Source organism: Ranitomeya imitator, chromosome 3, assembly GCF_032444005.1.
Source record: "Ranitomeya imitator isolate aRanImi1 chromosome 3, aRanImi1.pri, whole genome shotgun sequence".
Taxonomy (NCBI): Eukaryota; Metazoa; Chordata; class Amphibia; order Anura; family Dendrobatidae; genus Ranitomeya; species Ranitomeya imitator.
The window spans coordinates 467,111,660-467,131,593 of record NC_091284.1 but is presented as its reverse complement, the minus strand read 5'-3'; the positions used below and the strand labels follow the sequence as shown (position 1 = coordinate 467,131,593).

At 42.7% G+C, this 19,934-nt stretch overlaps 1 protein-coding gene across 4 annotated transcripts in view; it reads left to right on the top strand.

Moving 5' to 3' along the window:
- Positions 1 to 19,934, top strand: part of LOC138670268 (sphingosine-1-phosphate transporter SPNS2) — a 201,395-nt gene that overhangs the window by 108,313 nt on the left and 73,148 nt on the right. For all 4 annotated transcript variants that reach the window (XR_011319317.1, XM_069757460.1, XM_069757461.1 and 1 more), the window contains exon 3: positions 16,528 to 16,664. Coding sequence is in view for 3 of the 4 variants with exons in the window: in XM_069757460.1 (XP_069613561.1) it covers positions 16,528 to 16,664 (137 nt within the window). In the remaining variant the exon portion in view is untranslated. The remainder of the gene's footprint in view (positions 1 to 16,527; positions 16,665 to 19,934) is intronic.

Genomic DNA, 19,934 nt, shown 5'->3' with positions numbered 1-19,934 from the left:
GATTTCGAGTAGTTGTAAAGTTGTTGGCAATATGATCAGTAGCAATGGAAAAATAAATGTGAAAGGTTAGAGCTTGAAATAAAAGCTGTCTATATGATTCATTATTAAGAGCATTTGGTTGCACGCAACATGTCAAACCCTTCACATTGAATATACCTTCCAATTGTATTTATGTGCACTTCCCAACAGTGATCTGATTGAATGCCGCTACTTTAGGATTACAGCTACAAGTAAGCGGCCCACAGGGTGAGAAAGAAAATATGTATACATAAATATATCCTATCTCATCCTGTGGGCTGCCTACTCATACATACATACATACATACATACATACAGTACATGCATACAGTGTGTGTGTGTATGTATAATGTATATGTGATTGGCTTTTTTTTTGTATGGAATTTATCCATGCAAAAAAGCTTGTGAATTTATTGGCCCATGTAAACAGGTGTCAAAGTTTCTGCTGAATAGCAAGTAAACCTCTTTCCTCCTGTTCACGAGGGCCAATAAATACGCCAAATTTTTTTTTGCATCGAATTTTCTATTGAGTAGTGTCCACTTTTTTGCTTTTTTCTGTTTCATAGGTTGGTGGGTTACAACCTATGTGCTGGCACTTATACATGCAACTATGTTTGTGCTACCCCAGTTTTTAGCTATATGTGTGTAAGGTGTAGACTTAAATACAAAAACAAAGAAAAAAGACTCCACTATAAAATGCACACCACCCAACACAATATAACAAAATACAAAATTTATTGGCACAAAAATTAAAACACAATTAAAAGCACTATGGTGCTTGCAATCCTACATGGTACAAAATAGCTACAAAACATCAATATTACAGCCTGGGGCACAGATACAAACTTAATAATCTGTATACCATATATGATTTAGAAGTGCCCTGCCTAATGGCTCATGGGGAGTCCAAATACATGTAGACACTGATAGTCAGAACCATACAAGACTAAACAAAACGCCATAAGCAGATACAAACCAGCGTTTTGAAGCGAGCAGGCTGAGGGATATCCGAGGATAAAACAAGCACTTGGCCCCACGCGTATCGCCTCCCAAATGAGGCTTCGTCAGGGGAAGTACAAAGCACTGCCAATAGCAAATTATATATACATATGCAATCAGTATTGAATAGCCTACCGGTGTGGAGCCACACATCATCAGGGAAACTGGACTGATGCACCAGCTCACATCAGACTTGGAGAGCGAGGCTATGACTCACCACTGTCCAGGATTCTCTGCAGCAAAATACTATGCAGCCAATAGGCTGCAGGAGCAGACACTGTAATGTCATGATATCCATATAGGACGATAAGGGAAATACCCAAGGTGAAGATATTACTGCCATAAAGACATGAACCAGCCAACTTAATATAAATAGAATCCCAAAGAGGGAGGGAGGAAAGGAGGAAGGAGGGGGGGGGGGAGGAAAGTTTTTACTTACGCCAGTTCCGGCGCCATTGTCTTTCTCCTCCTGGTGCCGGAATCGGCGCCTGCGCAGTACGCGCTTTCCGGCGCCATTTTATTGAAGACACACTGCAGTGTCTTCAATAAAATGGCGCCGGAAAGCGCGTACTGCGCAGGCGCCGATTCCGGCACCAGGAGAAGCAAGACAATGGCACCGGAACTGGCGTAAGTAACAAATTGCTGTGCCATGAGGCTGTGGCACTTCATGCCACAGCCATTTGTTACTTACGGCATTTCCGCCGCCATTCTCTTTCTCCTCCTGGTGCCGGAATCGGCGCCTGCGCAGTACGCGCTTTCCGGCAGTGTCTTCAATAAAATGGCGCCGGAAAGCGCGTACTGCGCAGGCGCCGATTCCTGTTGCCGGTATCGGCGACTGCGCAGTCCGCGCTTTCCGGTGCCATTTTCTTGAAGACACACCTGCAGTGGAGCCGGACGATAGGTGAGTATGGTATTTTTTTTTTTTTTTATATGGCAGCAGCATACGGGGGCATATAATACAATAGTGGCGCAGGATGGGAGCAGCACATGAAAGAACGGGCGCAGGATGGCAGCAGCACATGACAGAACGGGCGCAGGATGGCAGCAGGATGGGAGCAGCACATGACAGAACGGGCGCAGGATGGCAGCAGCGCATGACAGAACGGGGGCGCAGGATGGGAGCAGCACATGACAGAACGGGCGCAGGATGGGAGCAGCACATGACAGAACGGGCGCAGGATGGCAGCAGCGCATGACAGAACGGGCGCAGGATGGCAGCAGCGCATGACAGAACGGGCGCAGGATGGCAGCATCACATCACAGAACTGGCGCAGGATGGCAGCAGCACATGACAGAACGGGCGCAGGATGGCAGCAGCACATGACAGAACGGGCGCAGGATGGCAGCAGCGCATGACATAACAGGCGCAGGATGGGAGCAGCACATGACAGAACGGGCGCAGGATGGCAGCAGCACATGACAGAACTGGCGCAGGATGGCAGCAGCGCATGACAGAACTGGCGCAGGATGGCAGCAGCGCATGACAGAACGGGCGCAGGATGGCAGCAGCACATGACAGAACGGGCGCAGGATGGCAGCAGCACATGACAGAACGGGCGCAGGATGGCAGCAGCGCATGACATAACGGGCGCAGGATGGCAGCAGGATGGGAGCAGCACATGACAGAACGGGCGCAGGATGGCAGCAGCGCATGACAACGGGGCGCAGGATGGGAGCAGCACATGACAGAACGGGCGCAGGATGGCAGCAGCGCATGACAGAACGGGCGCAGGATGGCAGCAGGATGGGAGCAGCACATGACAGAACGGGCGCAGGATGGCAGCAGCGCATGACAACGGGGCGCAGGATGGGAGCAGCACATGACAGAACGGGCGCAGGATGGCAGCAGCGCATGACAGAACGGGCGCAGGATGGCAGCAGCACATGACAGAACGGGCGCAGGATGGCAGCAGCACATGACAGAACGGGCGCAGGATGGCAGCAGCACATGACAGAACGGGCGCAGGATGGCAGCAGCACATGATGGAGACCATATACCAATATAAATGCTCGCCACCCGGGCGTAGAACGGGTTCAATAGCTAGTGTATATATAATTTGCTATTGGCAGTGCTTTGTACTTCCCCTGACGAAGCCTCATTTGGGAGGCGATACGCGTGGGGCCAAGTGCTTGTTTTATCCTCGGACATCCCTCAGCCTGCTCGCTTCAAAACGCTGGTTTGTATCTGCTTATGGCGTTTTGTTTAGTCTTGTATGGTTCTGACTATCAGTGTCTACATGTATTTGGACTCCCCATGAGCCATTAGGCAGGGCACTTCTAAATCATATATGGTATACAGATTATTAAGTTTGTATCTGTGCCCCAGGCTGTAATATGGATGTTTTGTAGCTATTTTGTACCATGTAGGATTGCAAGCACCATAGTGCTTTTAATTGTGTTTTAATTTTTGTGCCAATAAAATTTGTATTTTGTTATATTGTGTTGGGTGGTGTGCATTTTATAGTGGAGTCTTTTTTCTTTGTTTTTGTATTTAGGTTATTTCCACTACTTTGCACCCCCTATATATATATATGTATGTGTATATATGTATGTATATATATATATATATATATATATATATATATATATATATATATATATATATATATATATATATATATATATATATATATATATATATATATACCAGCTTTATGGCGGTGCACCAGTTCCTTTTTGTATAATAAGGCGTAGACTTATAGACATTTCAATATATTAATTTTTTTATTGGAAATGTTAATATTGACTACATCTATTTTTTAATATTAATTTCTAACTTAATGGCAATTTTTACATTTGCTGATGAGATGTAAATAAAGAGATCTTACGTTCTTTTCAGAATTGGGAGCTGGAAATGGCCACAAGGCGATGGCACGTTAAACATTCATTTTTTTTTAAAACGGCAAATTGGATACATCTTTTTCCTTTGTTACAGTATAATTACATGGATAGGAACTTTAACCTGTCATTTTACACCCCATCATGCCTAATAATGACTCGTTTTAGTTCTTCGGCTCACTTCAAGGGCCCATTGTATGTCTGTATAAGATGTGATGTCAATAAATCGTCCACTGTTGGCTGTGATAGTACTCCGTTCATGACGTTCTTGTCAGGCTAATATAATGGGATGACACTAATGAAAAATGAGAGAGCGCTTATATAGGTTGATGGTGAATTTATGATGAGGGAGTTTTTTCTGCAGTGTGACATGGGAAACAGCCTGTATTTCGATGTTCTTCCTGGAATAAAATATCGTTCTTTAAGCCAAGGAAGTAATATATTGCCACAACTGAGAAATTATTCATTAGTAGGTCTCCGAAGCTTGGGGAAAATCAGCACCTGGGACAGCAGATTTGTGGCTGGCTTCAGCACCACTATAAGAACTCACTGATCTGCCGTGACTATAAGCATCGAGACTTGTAGAACCAGAAATGTAACCAAAAAGGCCTGAAAGGAGTGGGTTGCTGTTTACTAAGGACTAATGTTATCAGAAGGAAATGACACCCGTTGATTGTAGGCTTCTATAGCTTTGAATGGGTGCTTCTATTATGTGACAGGTGTATGTAGGGTGCTCCTGTCTTTGCCATTTGAACTATGTAGGATGAAAGCTGCTCGCTTATTGTACAAATTATGACAATATGCTTTAACCTTCTAACTCATTTAAAGGAACTTTTTATATAATGGCCTCTTGCAAAATAATCAGTATCTTGGTCTACGGCAAAGGTTCAGACATGTATCCATTTCTGTGGGTAGAAATATCCGCAGTTCTAATTTCAGAATTAAGAAAGGGGTGTGATAACTGGTTCATGCAGCTTTACATGAACACCCGAGCCTTACACTATGGCCGGTCCGAATAACTAAAGCAATTGTTACCATCCACCTCTCGTGTCTCCCCTTTTCCTCATAGTCTGTAAGCTTGCGAGCAGGGCCCTCATTCCTCCTGGTATCTGTATTGAACTATATTTCTGTTATGCTGTAATGTCTATTGTATGTACAAGTCTCCTCTATAATTTGTAAAGCGCTGCGGAATATGTTGGCGCTATATAAATAAAAATTATTATTATTATTATTATATGATGTGACTGTCATGTCATTGCAACATGGTCTCACATATGGCCACCACTTATCACCAAATTGTGCTCCCTTATGGCAACCTACACATCAATGCCAACAGATCATGTGCCTGTTATCATGCAATATTTTCATAAATCGTCCAGATTTCTTTGAGAGCATGTCTTACAAAGGCCTTTTATTTTGTTTTTTTTAATAAATGTACATTATTAACAAAATAGATTAAAAAATCACCTGTATTCTATGTTTCCTTCCACCCCAGACTGATCACTAATCCGTCTCACTCCTCCTTCACTGTAGCCAGGGGAGAAAGGGGTTAAAAAGAGAAAATAGGGTGGGGGAGGGGATTGTAACCCTAATTTACCTTTTCTATTACTATGTGGGACTTGCTGAGTGATCCATCATTGTGCTGTGTTGGTGTTTTGATGAACACCTTAACAATAAGCCTGAAAGCTATTGGGAACCTGAGTCCCAGTGTTCACTACCCATTGGGCTCCATGGCCAAGCCCTTATTATTGACCTTACTCTTTAGTTTAACCCCTACTTCCCATAAATACTGTTTTGTCCCCACAGCTCTCTCGATGGGTGTGACCTCCCAGCATTATTATCAGCCATCTGCAGCATTGTAACCAGCAGATTAGTGACCTCCAGCAGAACGAGGGTGTGACCGCAAGTAGCTTCCTGCTTAACGTGACATTCCACTATCTGATCAGCTTGGTCATGGTTGTCATTGATCTAGGTGCCTATCTGTTGTAATGTATGAAAACTGAACAGGAATTGGCAGAAATAATTGTAAAATTTGTCTTTCACTGTGTTATGTTTTCTCCTCCTAAATTTCCCACCATCTATTTTTATAACATTTCCAATGAATAATTATGTAGGTGGATTTTTTTCCTTTCATGTAAAGTATGTCAGGATTAAATGCGTCCTCTATCCTCTGGTGTGTGCGCGTGCCCAGCAATCCCCATCGCAGCCATTGTACGCTGCTGACTCAGCTGGTCAGTGCATCCTTTCAGGATATCCTCAGTGTGTCTGGGGACTGTGTAGAAAGAACTGAGCTTCGGGGAGGGAGAAGTTCACAAAGTTCACAGGCAATATTTTTTTGTCTGATACGTATCCTCGAACACACCCAAACTCTGATTCAGCAGCTTAACATGGATTTTAGCTGGAGAATAATTGTTCTCGTCACAAATTTTTTTTTTTTTTTTAAACGTCCTAATAATGTGATATTTGTGATTATAAAACCTTTTTGAATCTGTGAATTTGGGAGAAAAATAATATTGACTTACAGGGCATAGCACCATGGCATTATTGGGGTTCCTTCTTCTACAGGAGAGGAAAGTAGTATTATTGAGTACACATGCCAACCCACAGCTTCATGCCACTCAAGTGGGTCATTGTAGCCAATATTGATTCTACCAAGGAGGTCTGTGCATTGTAGAGCTCATTCTTTTCTGAAGACTGTAGCCATTAGTGATGAGCGAATATACTCGTTACTTGAGATTTCCCGAGCACGCTCGGGTGTCCTCTGAGTATTTGTAAGTGCTCGGAGATTTAGTTTTCCTTGCCGCAGCTGAATGATTTACATCTGTTAGGCAGCATAAGTATATGTGGGGATTCACTAGCAACCAGGCAACCCCCACATGTACTCAGCCTGGCTAATAGCTGTAAATCATTCAGCTGTGGCAAGGAACTAAATCTCCGAGCACTTACAAATACTCAGAGGACACCCGAGCGTGCTCGGGAAATCTCAAGTAACGAGTATATTCGCTCATCACTAATGGCTACAGTCTTCATCGGTATCACAAAATGTATTTGGTCTTCTGCACACATCCATGCTTAAACACATACCTGAAAATCCATGTGACTGTTTTTACCATCAGTCTGATTCATTTTTGCTATCAGTGTGGTCATCTGTGTTTTTCCGGTATGGATAAGAAATAAATGACAAGACAAACCTTGTAAGTAATAAGGGTGAGACCTAATGTGTTACCATGTGGAGACATGGGCAGGAAACTTTGCCATATGTTACAATAATATTACCATCTAAAAATGACATCTAATGTTATTACTATTAACTAGAGATGAGCGAACATGAACTTAAAAGTTTGAGGTTCGTACCGGACCGTTAGTGCCTGGTGTTAAATGCCCAGAAGTTGAGAGAGATCCAAAGTTCGGGTATCCATTGTTTTCAATGGGGTTCTGGTTTAAGATTGGGTACAGTTCTGATACCCAAACTGAACTTTAGACTAAAGTTTGGGTGTGTACCAAAAGCCGAACTTCCATGGATCCGCTCATCGCTACTGTTTTACTTACAATTTGGAGATTATCAATATTTTCCAACTGAATTATTTAGGGACTATAAGAGAGATCGTGCCATGGAAATTTTCCTTAATTCTTTTCATTACTGTAAATACGGTTGAGAAGTATTTACATAGCTGTATCTGAATAACGCGGTACCACAATATAATTGTTTATTGTACATCATATCTCATTTTTTAAATTCCTGAGCTATGCCTCAAAGGGGTTGTTCAGTCTTCTGATGTCTGCAGTCACTGCAAATTTCTGAGTCCTGACAGTGCGTGGTGCGTACACTGTCTGGATTCACCGGTTTTTTCAGTGAAAGCATATGGTCACATGACCACAAATAAAGAATTTGCATACATGTGGTCAAATACCGACTATACGTGCTTGGCCTCACCCAACTCACTCGTATTGAGAGAGGCCGGTCACGTTTAGTTGGAATCTGACCGGAGTTATGCAAACTTTTGAGTCATGACCGTGTGTGGTGCATACGCTGTAAAGATTAACCAGCATTGTCGGCGAGAGTGGGTAGTCATGTGACTACAAGTATGCAATGCGCATGAATGCGGTCAAGTGCCTAATATAAGTGTTTGGCCTCTCTCAATTCGCTTGTATTTTGGTCGTAAATATGCAAATTTCATACTTGCGGTGACGTTACCTCCCGCTCTTGCCGGCAATCCCTGTAAGTCTTGACAACATGCGTTCCACATATTGTCAGGATTCTGAAGTCTACAGCCATATAGTAACTGCAGACTTATGTCAAGTCTGGACAGCCCCTTTTAAAATAGCTTGTCAATGTATACTGCACAGAAAGTACATGCATTCAAAACAAATTTACATCAAGTTGTGGACAATTGTCTTCTGCTAAAACAGGACCGGTATAATTTTTACAGAGATCAGAACAATATGTGCATGGGTGTATTTCTTTGCTGGGATAATACTACAGATTTCATTAATTCTGAACTCCTATAATTGGCTAAAATTGAATAGTTTCAATTGATGATAATGATACTCTTTGTCATTGTATCCTGACATGCGGTAATTGGTGTCAACAGACATCTTTATTGTGGTTGTTGCACCGCCGCATATTATACCAATCAACGATATAAAGGATTCATTGACAACTTTTGTATAATTACTCAGTTGTTAGAAAGAAAAAAAAATTAAACATTTCCGAAAATGATGTAAGCCCAGCATAAGAATAATACCAAAACATTAAAGTTGGAAGATTTGTATGAATCACAAACTAGTCACTTGTTTCAGTTAAACATAGACACTATCTGATAGCCACAAAATGGAATTTTGTCTGTTCCTGCGCCAGAGTGGAACGCTGTTAATATTTACTGCCTTGGTTGAGGATTTAATGAGAATAGCTAACACATCTATTACTTGCCCATGAGCGCTGAAAGGAGTTGTAGCATGTGAGCTGTTAAAATACACATTAATCTATCAGGCTGGTTTGCCTCCGAAGAAGTCTCAATTTGCCTTTGACCTCTGAGACTTCATGAAAATTCTTACCAGCAGGTGGAAAGCTTTGTGCAAAGTGTTTCAGACTTTGGTTACAAGATTAGATCATTGTCTCATGATTACCTTGGAGAGGTGCTGTAATTGAAAGTCTTTTAAGAACATCCCACCAGACTTTCATTGAGATAGACTTGATACGTGAAGAAGAGATAGTATCAAGCAGGCCAAATCTCAATCTGTTTGCAACTTCTCAAGTTCTCTCTACAGCAATTGAATGTTTAGACAAGGTTTCCCCAGACCTTTATTGGTGATCATGGTTGTCCACATGAATGATTCCAATCAGGAAAGATCCATCTAAATATTTTTCAGCAGGACACACACAGCTTTTAAGTCCATTTTTAAATAACTGATCTCTGCTTAATGCATTTTTTTTTGTTTTTGTCTGTGGAAAATAGATCCATTAATTAGCCATCACTTTTTCTTTCATTTGTAACAAATCCATTTTTTTTTTTGCTTACTGGATGCAGTTTTAGACAGAGTGGGGCCCTGGCCAAAAGTTTAAAGTGGGGCCCCAAATGCTCACATATTGCTCCATCACACAGAAATATTTCAGTTGTATTTACATGCACTGAGTTCAGGCCGCTAAACGATCGTGATCGACAATATTAAAGTTGTTCAACGCTTGTTTCCCGGCCTCTTTATAATGGATGAGGAAGAATGATGGGCACAGAACGATCAATAAGTAGACCAATATGTCCCCATACAGCATCATGTTATAAGCAGCATATCTGCAGTTTACACCGAGAGATGTGCTGAAAACAATGATTTCTGTTCTGGCATAAGCAATCCAATCAATCGATGAATAGGTAGCATTTTGCTTGTTTAGTATAATACACACTATAGTCCTCCACATAGTATAATGCACTCCATATAGTATTATGTGCTCCATATAGTATAATTTGCCCCATAGTTCTCAATATAGTATGTGCCCCATAGCCTTCCATATACTTTAATACACTCCCCATGGTCCTATATACTTTAATACACTCCCCATGGTCCGCCATATACTTTAATACACTCTACATGGTCCACTGTATACGTTAATATACTCTACATTGTCCGCCATATACTAGAATACACTCCCCATAGTCCTCCATATAGAATAATGCATTTTCCATGGTCCTTGATGGCGTACAATGTGTCCCCCCCACACACAGTATAGTGCAGCCCCCAACCCCCCACACACAAACACAGAATTATGCAGCCTCCACACCCACAGTATAATACAGCTCCCAACACCCTCCCTACGCCACACACACACACACACACACACACACACACACACACACACACACACACACACACACACACACACGCAGCCTCCACCTACAGACACACATGCACAGTATATTGTAGCCCTCCACACAGTATAATTCAGCTGCACATGCACAGTATAATGCAGACACACACAATACTTGCCTCTCGCAATTACCCTGCTGCTCAGGCTTCTGCAGAGCATCACATCAGCTCCACTGCTGGCACAGCATGGTGCATGATGAAGTGATGTCCGAAACAGAAGGGAAATGATGGGAGAGGGAACGTATCTGACAATCTCTCTCCTCCAACACTGCTTTCTTTCAACTGTCCACATCGATAAGTTGAATACGCAATGCAGGGAGGGGCAGCGCCCTGCCCCTCTTACGGACACCATAGCTTCCGACCTGGTGTGCCGCTATTGGCAGCACGCCACTGGCTGGGGGGCCCCTGGGAGAGCAGGGGCACTATACAACTGCCTAGTCTCCCTGCCCCTGACATCAGCCCTGGCAGTAGGCAAAAAACAGATCCTATACAAATAAAAGAAAAACTGATTGCCAATTATGTGATTTGTTTTCCATAGACTTCAGTATTATGTGATCTCTGCTGGATGCTTTTTTTTCTATATAAAAACAGACTAAAAAGTTATGTCTGCACAACTTTTTTGCCAACAGATTGCTGGTGAATCCATTCTAATGGATCACTACTGGACATGTGAACATAGCCCAAGAGTCTCATGCACATAGCACATAGCATGTGTAAGGGTGTGTTTCCACAGTCCATTATCGGCAGCGCTTTGGACACAGCTCTGTCCAAAACGCTGCCGACTTTTGTACGCACGGTGATTCCGCATGTGTTCATTGAACCATGCGGAATCGCCGCATCCTATACATTGGACGGTGATATTTATCTTGCGGAGACTGAGCGTCTCCACAAGATAAATTGACATGCTGCGGTCTAGAAAGATGCACCGCGTGTTTGGTTACACAGAGAAGCCGGAAGCGTCCCTGCACGCATAGTGGAGATGGGATTTCATAAAATCCCATCCACTGTGCTGTAACATCTGGGCACTCCACTCCACAGCGAATGCTGACCGTGGAAACATACCCTTACTCTGAAATGCTGAGGCATTTTCACAGAGAACATACAGTAATTTGAAAAACCAGCCAGGGACTAGGTATCTCTGCTGATTAATCAGAGGCAGGTCTCTGGCGGCTTCCATACTGCCCTACTCCCCTAGATTGACAGATCTCTACCTTTTGGTATGTGCAACTGTTAGGGTACCGTCACACAGTGGCATTTTGATCGCTACGACGGCACGATCCGTGACGTTCCAGCGATATATCCGTGACGTTCCAGCGATCTCGTTGTGTCTGACACGCTCCTGCGATCAGGGACCCCGCTGAGAATCGTACGTCGTAGCAGATCGTTTGAAACTTTCTTTCGTCGTCTAGTGTCCCGCTGTGGCGGCATGATCGCATGGTGTAACAAAGGTGTGCACGATATTGTATACGATGTGCGCATAGTAACCAACGGCTGCTACATCGCACATACGTCATGAAATTATCGCTCCAGCGTCGTACATTGCAAAGTGTGACAGCAGTCTACGACGCTGGAGCGATATTGTTACGATGCTGGAGCGTCACGGATTGTGCCGTCATAATGATCAAAATGCCACTGTGTGACGGTACCCTTAGTGAAAGGAATCTTAATGGAGAGAAGCAGCCAGGAACCTTTTTTTTTAAGCTCTATCTTGAAGTACAGAATCTTTTTTTTTTTTTTTTTCCTTTGGAGGTAGGGGGTGAGTATAACACATGTTATGTACGGCAGCATGGTGTTGTGGGAACCACGTACAACTTTTCTCTATAATCCAGATCCGTAGACAGACTCGGACAGTTGTAATAGGTGTGTTACAACGGTATGCTCTGTTTCAGACAGAAGAGAATACAAAAAAGTCTGACAATTTTTATTACCCCATACTATTTGTAGGTATTTGTATTCACTCCTCAAGTACATCAGTATATATGCTCTTCTGCTATATAAACATTTGGCGCCGGTGAAATTCATTTCTGTAGACTGTAACAAATCTTATCACAGTTTCAGTGTTGAGTGTGGGCTGTCAAAACAGAGAATATTGTACTTTTCACCTTTCTGGAGTGGATTTTTTTCTCACTATCTCTGACAAAACTTACCAAAACATTAGCACATGTTAATTATAAGCAGTTTTACTTGCTTTTTGAGTTTTCGTGGACTGTTGCTTCTATTCAGCAAACCTAACCAGAGGAATCTTGAGATAATCATCAAGAATGTTGGGGTTTCTTAGGAAACCTACAGAATGTAGAGATTTCCTATAAGGTAAGTCATAGGGGAAGACACACTTCAGTCATCTTGAAAAAGCTGTTAAAATACAGCCTACTGTTCAATTTTTATATCGGTGTGTCTAGAAAGAAAATCTAGTTAAATTCCCAATATAGCCATATATAACACATTACATTGTACTGCTGAGGTGAACACTGGTTCTGGGTCCCATAAATCTTTTTGGCCAACTGTAGGTCTCATGCAGATGTCCTTGGATCTCTGTAATTACGGACCGCAATTCAGACTGGCCACAGGTCTCCCGGCCAGATTGTGACAATTTGTATTTTCTATGAGGTTGTCATGCTTGTCAGAAGAACCCCTGTGGCCAGTCCGTGCATTGCAGTCTGTAATCGTTCTGAGGACCTGCAGCAATTCCTTGCATTGTAGTTTGATCATAAACTTAGATCCACGGCCATGTGCATGAGCTCCAAGTTCTCACTCCCTTTCTCGTGCTCTCTCCCTCTTGTACATCCTTTACGCTTTTTTGCGCTCTTGCGCAGTTATTCAGAAGGCTGATAGAGCTCAAGCATCCATTATGTTATTCATTAGAGTTTATTATAGGTTGAGACATTCATTACTTTCCGGCGAGGCCTTTTAAATTCTAAATATGCATTTATCTACTGCTATGTGTTTTTACGTCCATGCCCCAATGTCTTAACACCTTACACTTAATTTTTTGTTTATCTACCTGTTTTTCCTATTTCATAATAACATGTGCATGTCAAAAGAGCAACAGCTCGTCTAGACAGTTTGACTGTGCGCACGTTGAGTATTTACTTGCAGAAATTTCTGCAAGGTTCTTGCATTTCTTCACAGGAAAAACTCTGCAGAAAAAAAATGCGTTTTTGAATGCGTTTTTATACAGCAATGAAGGCTTTTTTTTTTTTTTTTGCTAAATAAATATATTTAAAAAAAAGTTTTGTGATGTAATTTCTTTGTTCAACACCACCTTTTCATGCTGATGCAGTGTGGCATCAGGGTAATGGGATTAGGGCAGTAGCTGTCATTGACACTTCGCTCTAGGCTTAAGGTACCGTCACACTGTACCTTAAGGTCGCGTTGCTGTTTAGGTCGCTGTAGAGACGTCCAACAACGGCAACACAGAACGATGCATGAGCGATCCAGTGACGTACTTATCGTTCTCGCTGGTTGTTAGCTCCATGTAAAACATTGCTGGCATCATTGCTTTTGCTGTCAAACATGACGAATCACGCCGACCTGACGACCAAATAAAGTTCCGGACTTTCAGCTCCGACCAGCGATGTCACAGCGGGATCCTGATCGCTGCTGCGTGTCAAACACAACGAGATCGCTATCCAGGACGCTGCAACGTCACGGATCGTTGTCGTTCTCGTTGTAAAGTTGCTCAGTGTGAAGGTACCTTTAGTAATAAAAAGGTGTCAGCCTGGCACCCTGATTACTAAGCTGATAAGTAGACACACACACACACACACCTACACACACATTGTCACCAGCTTATGTAGCAGCGCTAGCAGAACGAACATACACAGGCTGTAACCAAACAACTGTTAAAATGAAAACCAAAATTGCTTGGGCTCCCGTGTAACTTTAATAACCAGCAGAGGGCTGTGGGCTGATGTTAATATTCTGGGAAGGAGCCAATAGCCATAAAGGTTCCCAGGCTATTAGTGATGAGCTAGTACACTCGTTGCTTGGGTTTTCCCGAGCACGCTCGGGTGACTTTCGAGTATTTGTTAGTGTTCGGAGATTTAGTTTTCATCGTGGCAGCTGAATAATTTACAGCTATTAGCCAGGCTGATTACATGTGGGGGTTGCCTGGTTGCTATGGAATCCCCACATGTAATCAAGTAGGCTAATAGCTGTAAATCATGCTGCTGAGGCGAATTAAACTTAATCTCTGAGCAGTCATAAATACTCGGAGACCACCCGAGCGTGCTCGGGGAAAACCCAAGCAACGAGTACACTTGCTCATCACTACAGGCTTTGAATATCAGCTCACAGCTGTTTGCTTAGCCTCTACTGGCTAGTTTACAGGAGGACCACAGAAAAAAATTGACATGGGGTCCACTTATAAAATCTGCTGTACGGGGACTGCCATGTTCTGCCGTGAGAACTCCAGTGACTTCTCTCATGGCAGCTCAGTGATACACTGACAGTAGGTAATCACTCCCATAGTGTATCGCCCGGTGGAAGGGTAGAGCGGTCACATCCCCCGATGTGACTGTTCTACACGTGAGATCGTTGTGGGACACCTGGACAGGTGAGTATATAGTGCTTTATTATTTTACTTTTTTTTTTCTAGAAAACAAGGGCATCGGGGATTTGGTGTTAGGTGAGTATAATGGGTTTTTATTAGAATATGTATGTAATTATTTTCCTTTTTTTTTTTTTCAACTGAGAGCACAGGTAAAGGCAGAGGAGACTACGTCTCCCATCAGCAGCACCTGCTGTCACGGTTATCAGTGACAGCAGACGTAGCCCAATGGGAGTAGTAGTCTCATCAGCCTGCGCCTGCTGACCTGTGGTGAGCTTTTTACCGCAGGTCACCGATGCGGGTCACAGCTGCGGGGTCACGCTGACATCAGACAGCATGATACCGCAGCACTCTGACCGTCAGTCTGCAGTAGCATTATCAAGGGTTGCAGTCACAGCTGTGGGATCATGCTAACATATGACAGCATGACCCCGCAGTGCTCTGACTGACTGTCTTGCCGGCGGTAGCATTATGCAGGTCGCAGTCACAGCTGTGGGATCACACTAACATATGACAGCATGACCCAATAGTGCTCTGACCGACTGTGCCAGGCGTCAACCAATCAGCGACGGGCACAGTATCGACGTAGATGTCATAATGGTTGCATGGCGACGATGATGTCATAAAGGTTGCCTCGACCAATCAGCGACGGGCACAGTCTGCCGCGAATTCTGGAATCATCATTGTCCATATCCTACAGGGACATGCATATTCTAGAATACCCGATGCGTTAGAATCGGGCCACAATCTAGTAACATAATATACAGATGTAAGTTTCCGCAGCACCATTTTCAGCTTGTTTGACAAAGCACTTCTGGGTCAGCAAGTGGCCAGTTCTGTGTGTGAAGGGGGCTGACAGATTGGCTCATTCCAATAGCTAAGCCAACCCCCTTCTCTTTCAATTCTTTGTATATGGGCAAACAAAGCAAAAAATCCGCTCACCCTCCTAGAAGTCGGCCATCATGAGCTTGGCAGGTGCACAGGTGTCATACAGGAGAGTCCGTCCAATAGATGGTAACCAAAAATAGTAGAGGATCCAGCAATTATGGCTGTATAATTAAAAATAGTATTTATTTAAAAAATAATATACTTTAAATACTGTGTATTATATATGGTATAGCTACATTGGAACCTGAGTATTTCTCATATTCTTAGTTCTGGTCAAGAAATGAGTACCCTCTTGATCTACATGTTACAACTTTATTACCTGGCAGCTAAAATATATAAGACAGGTATATCTTATGGCTAATGAGATTTAGGAATATATAATCATCAGTCTTTAACAATAATTATAATTTGCTTGCCATACAGGCTTGATGACTTCATTTTCATTCATTATCAATTCATTAGATACATTTTCAAGTTTTAATCCTGAGCTTCCCGTCACTTGTCAGAAAGGTGTCTATTAATATAATATGTAAAACTAATTAAGTTTTATATGTATCGTACATATACTTATATGCAGATGATTGTTCTTCAGCTGATTTAAAATGGGGCAATTTTTATATACCGTATATTTAATATTTGGCATTTATATTCATGACTTCAGTGCTGATAGTATTTGTATTCCTGCCAAAATTATATTGCATAAGGATAAGACTATTCTTATTTATCTACAAAAACCTCAATCATTTGTCACTGTAACGACCCTGACCATTTTAGTGCGTTGGTGTTTTTGCTGTTTTCTGTTGACTCCTCCAGTAACTATGGCTATATGTAAGCGCAGTGCTCATCTATCACTAACTGTAACTTTTCTTTGGCAGTTTTCATCTGTAGCTTCATGGTGGCAGCTCCAATATTTGGTTACTTAGGAGACCGCTTCAACAGAAAAGTCATCCTGAGCTGTGGGATCTTCTTCTGGTCAGCCATCACCTTCTCAAGTTCCTTCATCTCCAAACAGGTAGGATATGAATGGACTGAACTTTGAGATGGTAAAAGGGCATTTAGTCATCAGGAATGAAAGGGTCAATCTACTGTAGTAATGTCTTCTGTTATTACAACCCTCCATCAGACAACTCCGCGTATCGTACCAACATATGGTTTATATCACATCATCAGAATATTGTCATGCAGGAATGTACAGATTATGTATTTGGTTATTAGCTGTAAGGAAAGGTCATAAGCTTCACAGACTGAGCTCTATAAAGAGATGGTAACAAATGAAGAGGTTTTACATATAGCCATATTTCATTGCTGTCATTTTCATCTTTTATTCTATTTTTTTCTTCTTAAAAATCACTGGATTGAGGCACTAATATTAACTTAGCGCTTAACACCATAAAATAATGCTATCAGAAGCTTACGCTCACTTTTAGAAATCTGAACACTGTTTTTGAAGTGTTTTCCCTTTCCTCCAAGAAAAAACCCCACTCCTATTCAAAATGAAAAAAAGTTAATCCCATGCATAATTGGTAAAGGTAACTGTGTGTTTTTATATCCTTTTGACACTAATAAGAATGACGTGAAAGAGACATTGTACAACCAGTACGTGTGTAGAAGTGTTACTTTATTTTTCGCGGTCAGTAGTGTGCCTTTATAGTGATCCAGTAGTTTGTTTTTAAGCACAGTATATGATAAAAGTGTAATTTATTATATGAATTACTATCACTATAGGACAACTATTTCCAGAACCAAGGTCATTCACTGGTGTGTAGCTCACTAGTTTGGCAAAGCTGTGGTGGGTGTAGGGGTAGCAGATACATCTGAGCTTTGGTGCTGGAGAAACCCAAAAGCCCCTCTTCCATGAAAAACTTTAGTAGTATAAATACGACACTGTAGGTAAAACCTTGTTATAAATTTCATATTGGGGCCCAAGAGCTTTAAAGGGGTTATCCCATGGACAAAGTACATTTTAATCAATAGATCTTGGTATTATAATATATTTCACAATTGGACGTTTTAATAAAATATTCCTGCCCTGAGATAATCTTATAAATGTGCCCCAGCTATGTACTGTGTAATGACTGTGTCTGACCATGCAAAGCTGCTCCAGTTCATAGTTTGCCCATGCCACAGCTCCTGTCCGGGTGGGAAGAAGGTGGGGGAATTAATAACTTATGTATAGTATACAGACAGCAGGGGCTCACAGTTGCTGCTTTCTAAAGGTACCGTCACACTAAGCGACGCTGCAGCGATACCGACAACGATCCGGATCGCTGCAGCGTCGCTGTTTGGTCGCTGGAGAGCTGTCACACAGACAGCTCTCCAGCGACCAACGATCCCGAGGTCCCCGGTAACCAGGGTAAACATCGGGTTACTAAGCGCAGGGCCGCGCTTAGTAACCCGATGTTTACCCTGGTTACCATCGTTAAAGTAAAAAAAACAACCGCTACATACTTACCTACCGCTGTCTGTCCTCGGCGCTCTGCTTCTCTGGTCTGGCTGTGAGCGCCGGGCAGCCGGAAAGCAGAGCGGTGACATCACCGCTCTGCTTTCCGGCCGCTGTGCTCACAGCCAGACCAGAGAAGCTGAGCGCCGAGGACAGACAGCGGTAGGTAAGTATGTAGCGGTTGTTTTTTTTACTTTAACGATGGTAACCAGGGTAAACATCGGGTTACTAAGCGCGGCCCTGCGCTTAGTAACCCGATGTTTACCCTGGTTACCAGCGAAGACATCGCTGAATCGGTGTCACACATGCCGATTCAGTGATGTCTACGGGGAGTCCAGCGACAAAATAAAGTTCTGGACTTTCTTCCCCGACCAGCGACAGCACAGCAGGGGCCTGATCGCTGCTGCCTGTCACACTGGACGATATCGCTAGCGAGGACGCTGCAACGTCACGGATCGCTAGCGATATCGTCTAGTGTGACGGTACCTTAAGGCAACACAGTTCTGCAATGTCTTCAGCCCTCTGAGCTCATCATAAATTAAGTTTGTGAGGTAGGAGTTCCAGTGGCCACTGGGCTTGTATGTCACTGACTTCATTTATTAAGATCTCATAGGACTAGTGACCTGGCAGAAACACTGACTCCTGTGATAAAACAAATAGGCAAATGTTACCTCCAGAAAGTAGAAGCTATGAGCCCCCTGCTGTCGTCTGTATTCTTACTCATTATAAGTGACGTATGCTTCCCCTCTGGACAGGAGCTTTGGTATGTGCAGAAGATGAACTGGAGCAGTTCTGCTTGGTCAGACACGGCCATTACACAATAAATAGCAGCGGCACACTTAGATTATCTCATCACAGGGACATTTTTAAAACCTCCAAGTGTTCAAGTTATTATTCCAGGATCTTTTAATTAAAATGTACGGTACTTTGTTCATGGGAAGATAGATCGTAAATGTGAGCTGTTTGTCCTACTGGTGCCAGCTTTACAGAGTTACCCTAAAACTACCGCCACGTAAAGGCTCATATGGGGTATTTTAAAGCTATGTGAACATCTAGTTAGGTCACATTCTTCGACACTAATAAAAATGTATTTGCTCAGCTGAAAAGGTAACACTGCAGGTATTGACACTACCAGGCCGGGATCAGGTGCTGTGGTAGTACATGTTCCTGGTAATTACTCTTCTTTGTTATTCCAAAATCCTCTGTTATATGGCACTGGCTCAGACTTTGTTACAACCTGTCATTCTCTCTTCTGTAGTAATTATGACATAACCACTCTAGAGAATTACAAGGCAACATCAGGTTGAAATGTGAGAGGTGTCACATTCCTACAGAGATTAACTAGAGCACAGAGAGTCCCCGCCATTCTAAAGCTTTCTTTTTCATTTTAATATTTGCATTCCAGTAGCACATGTGTTGTCACACCCTCCTCTGATGTTTCCTGCATGAATACATCCATAGTCCTTTGTTTTAGTTTCCATAAGCTCCTAGCAGGTAGTGTACAGTATGTGATCACACTGGTTACAAGGCCAAGGTTAAAAAGCGCCTGAGCCGAGCACAATGCACAGGAGTTAGTAGGTTTACAGGGATTAAAAGTGATCTCTCAACAATGGTATATATGGTATTTTTTTCTTATTTAGGGCTGAATCCACCAAATAAGAGGGTAGAGGCCTTGATCCAAACCTTAAGCCTGCATTATGCATAAATAAATGTCAGCTGAACCCAATAATTTTAGATGGGCCAGTCTACCATCTATGGGGACATCCCAACTTTCCCCAACTACAGAGGTCAGGGAAAGATGAATATTCGATTTCAACATGTCCTATATGTTGTTCTTCTAGG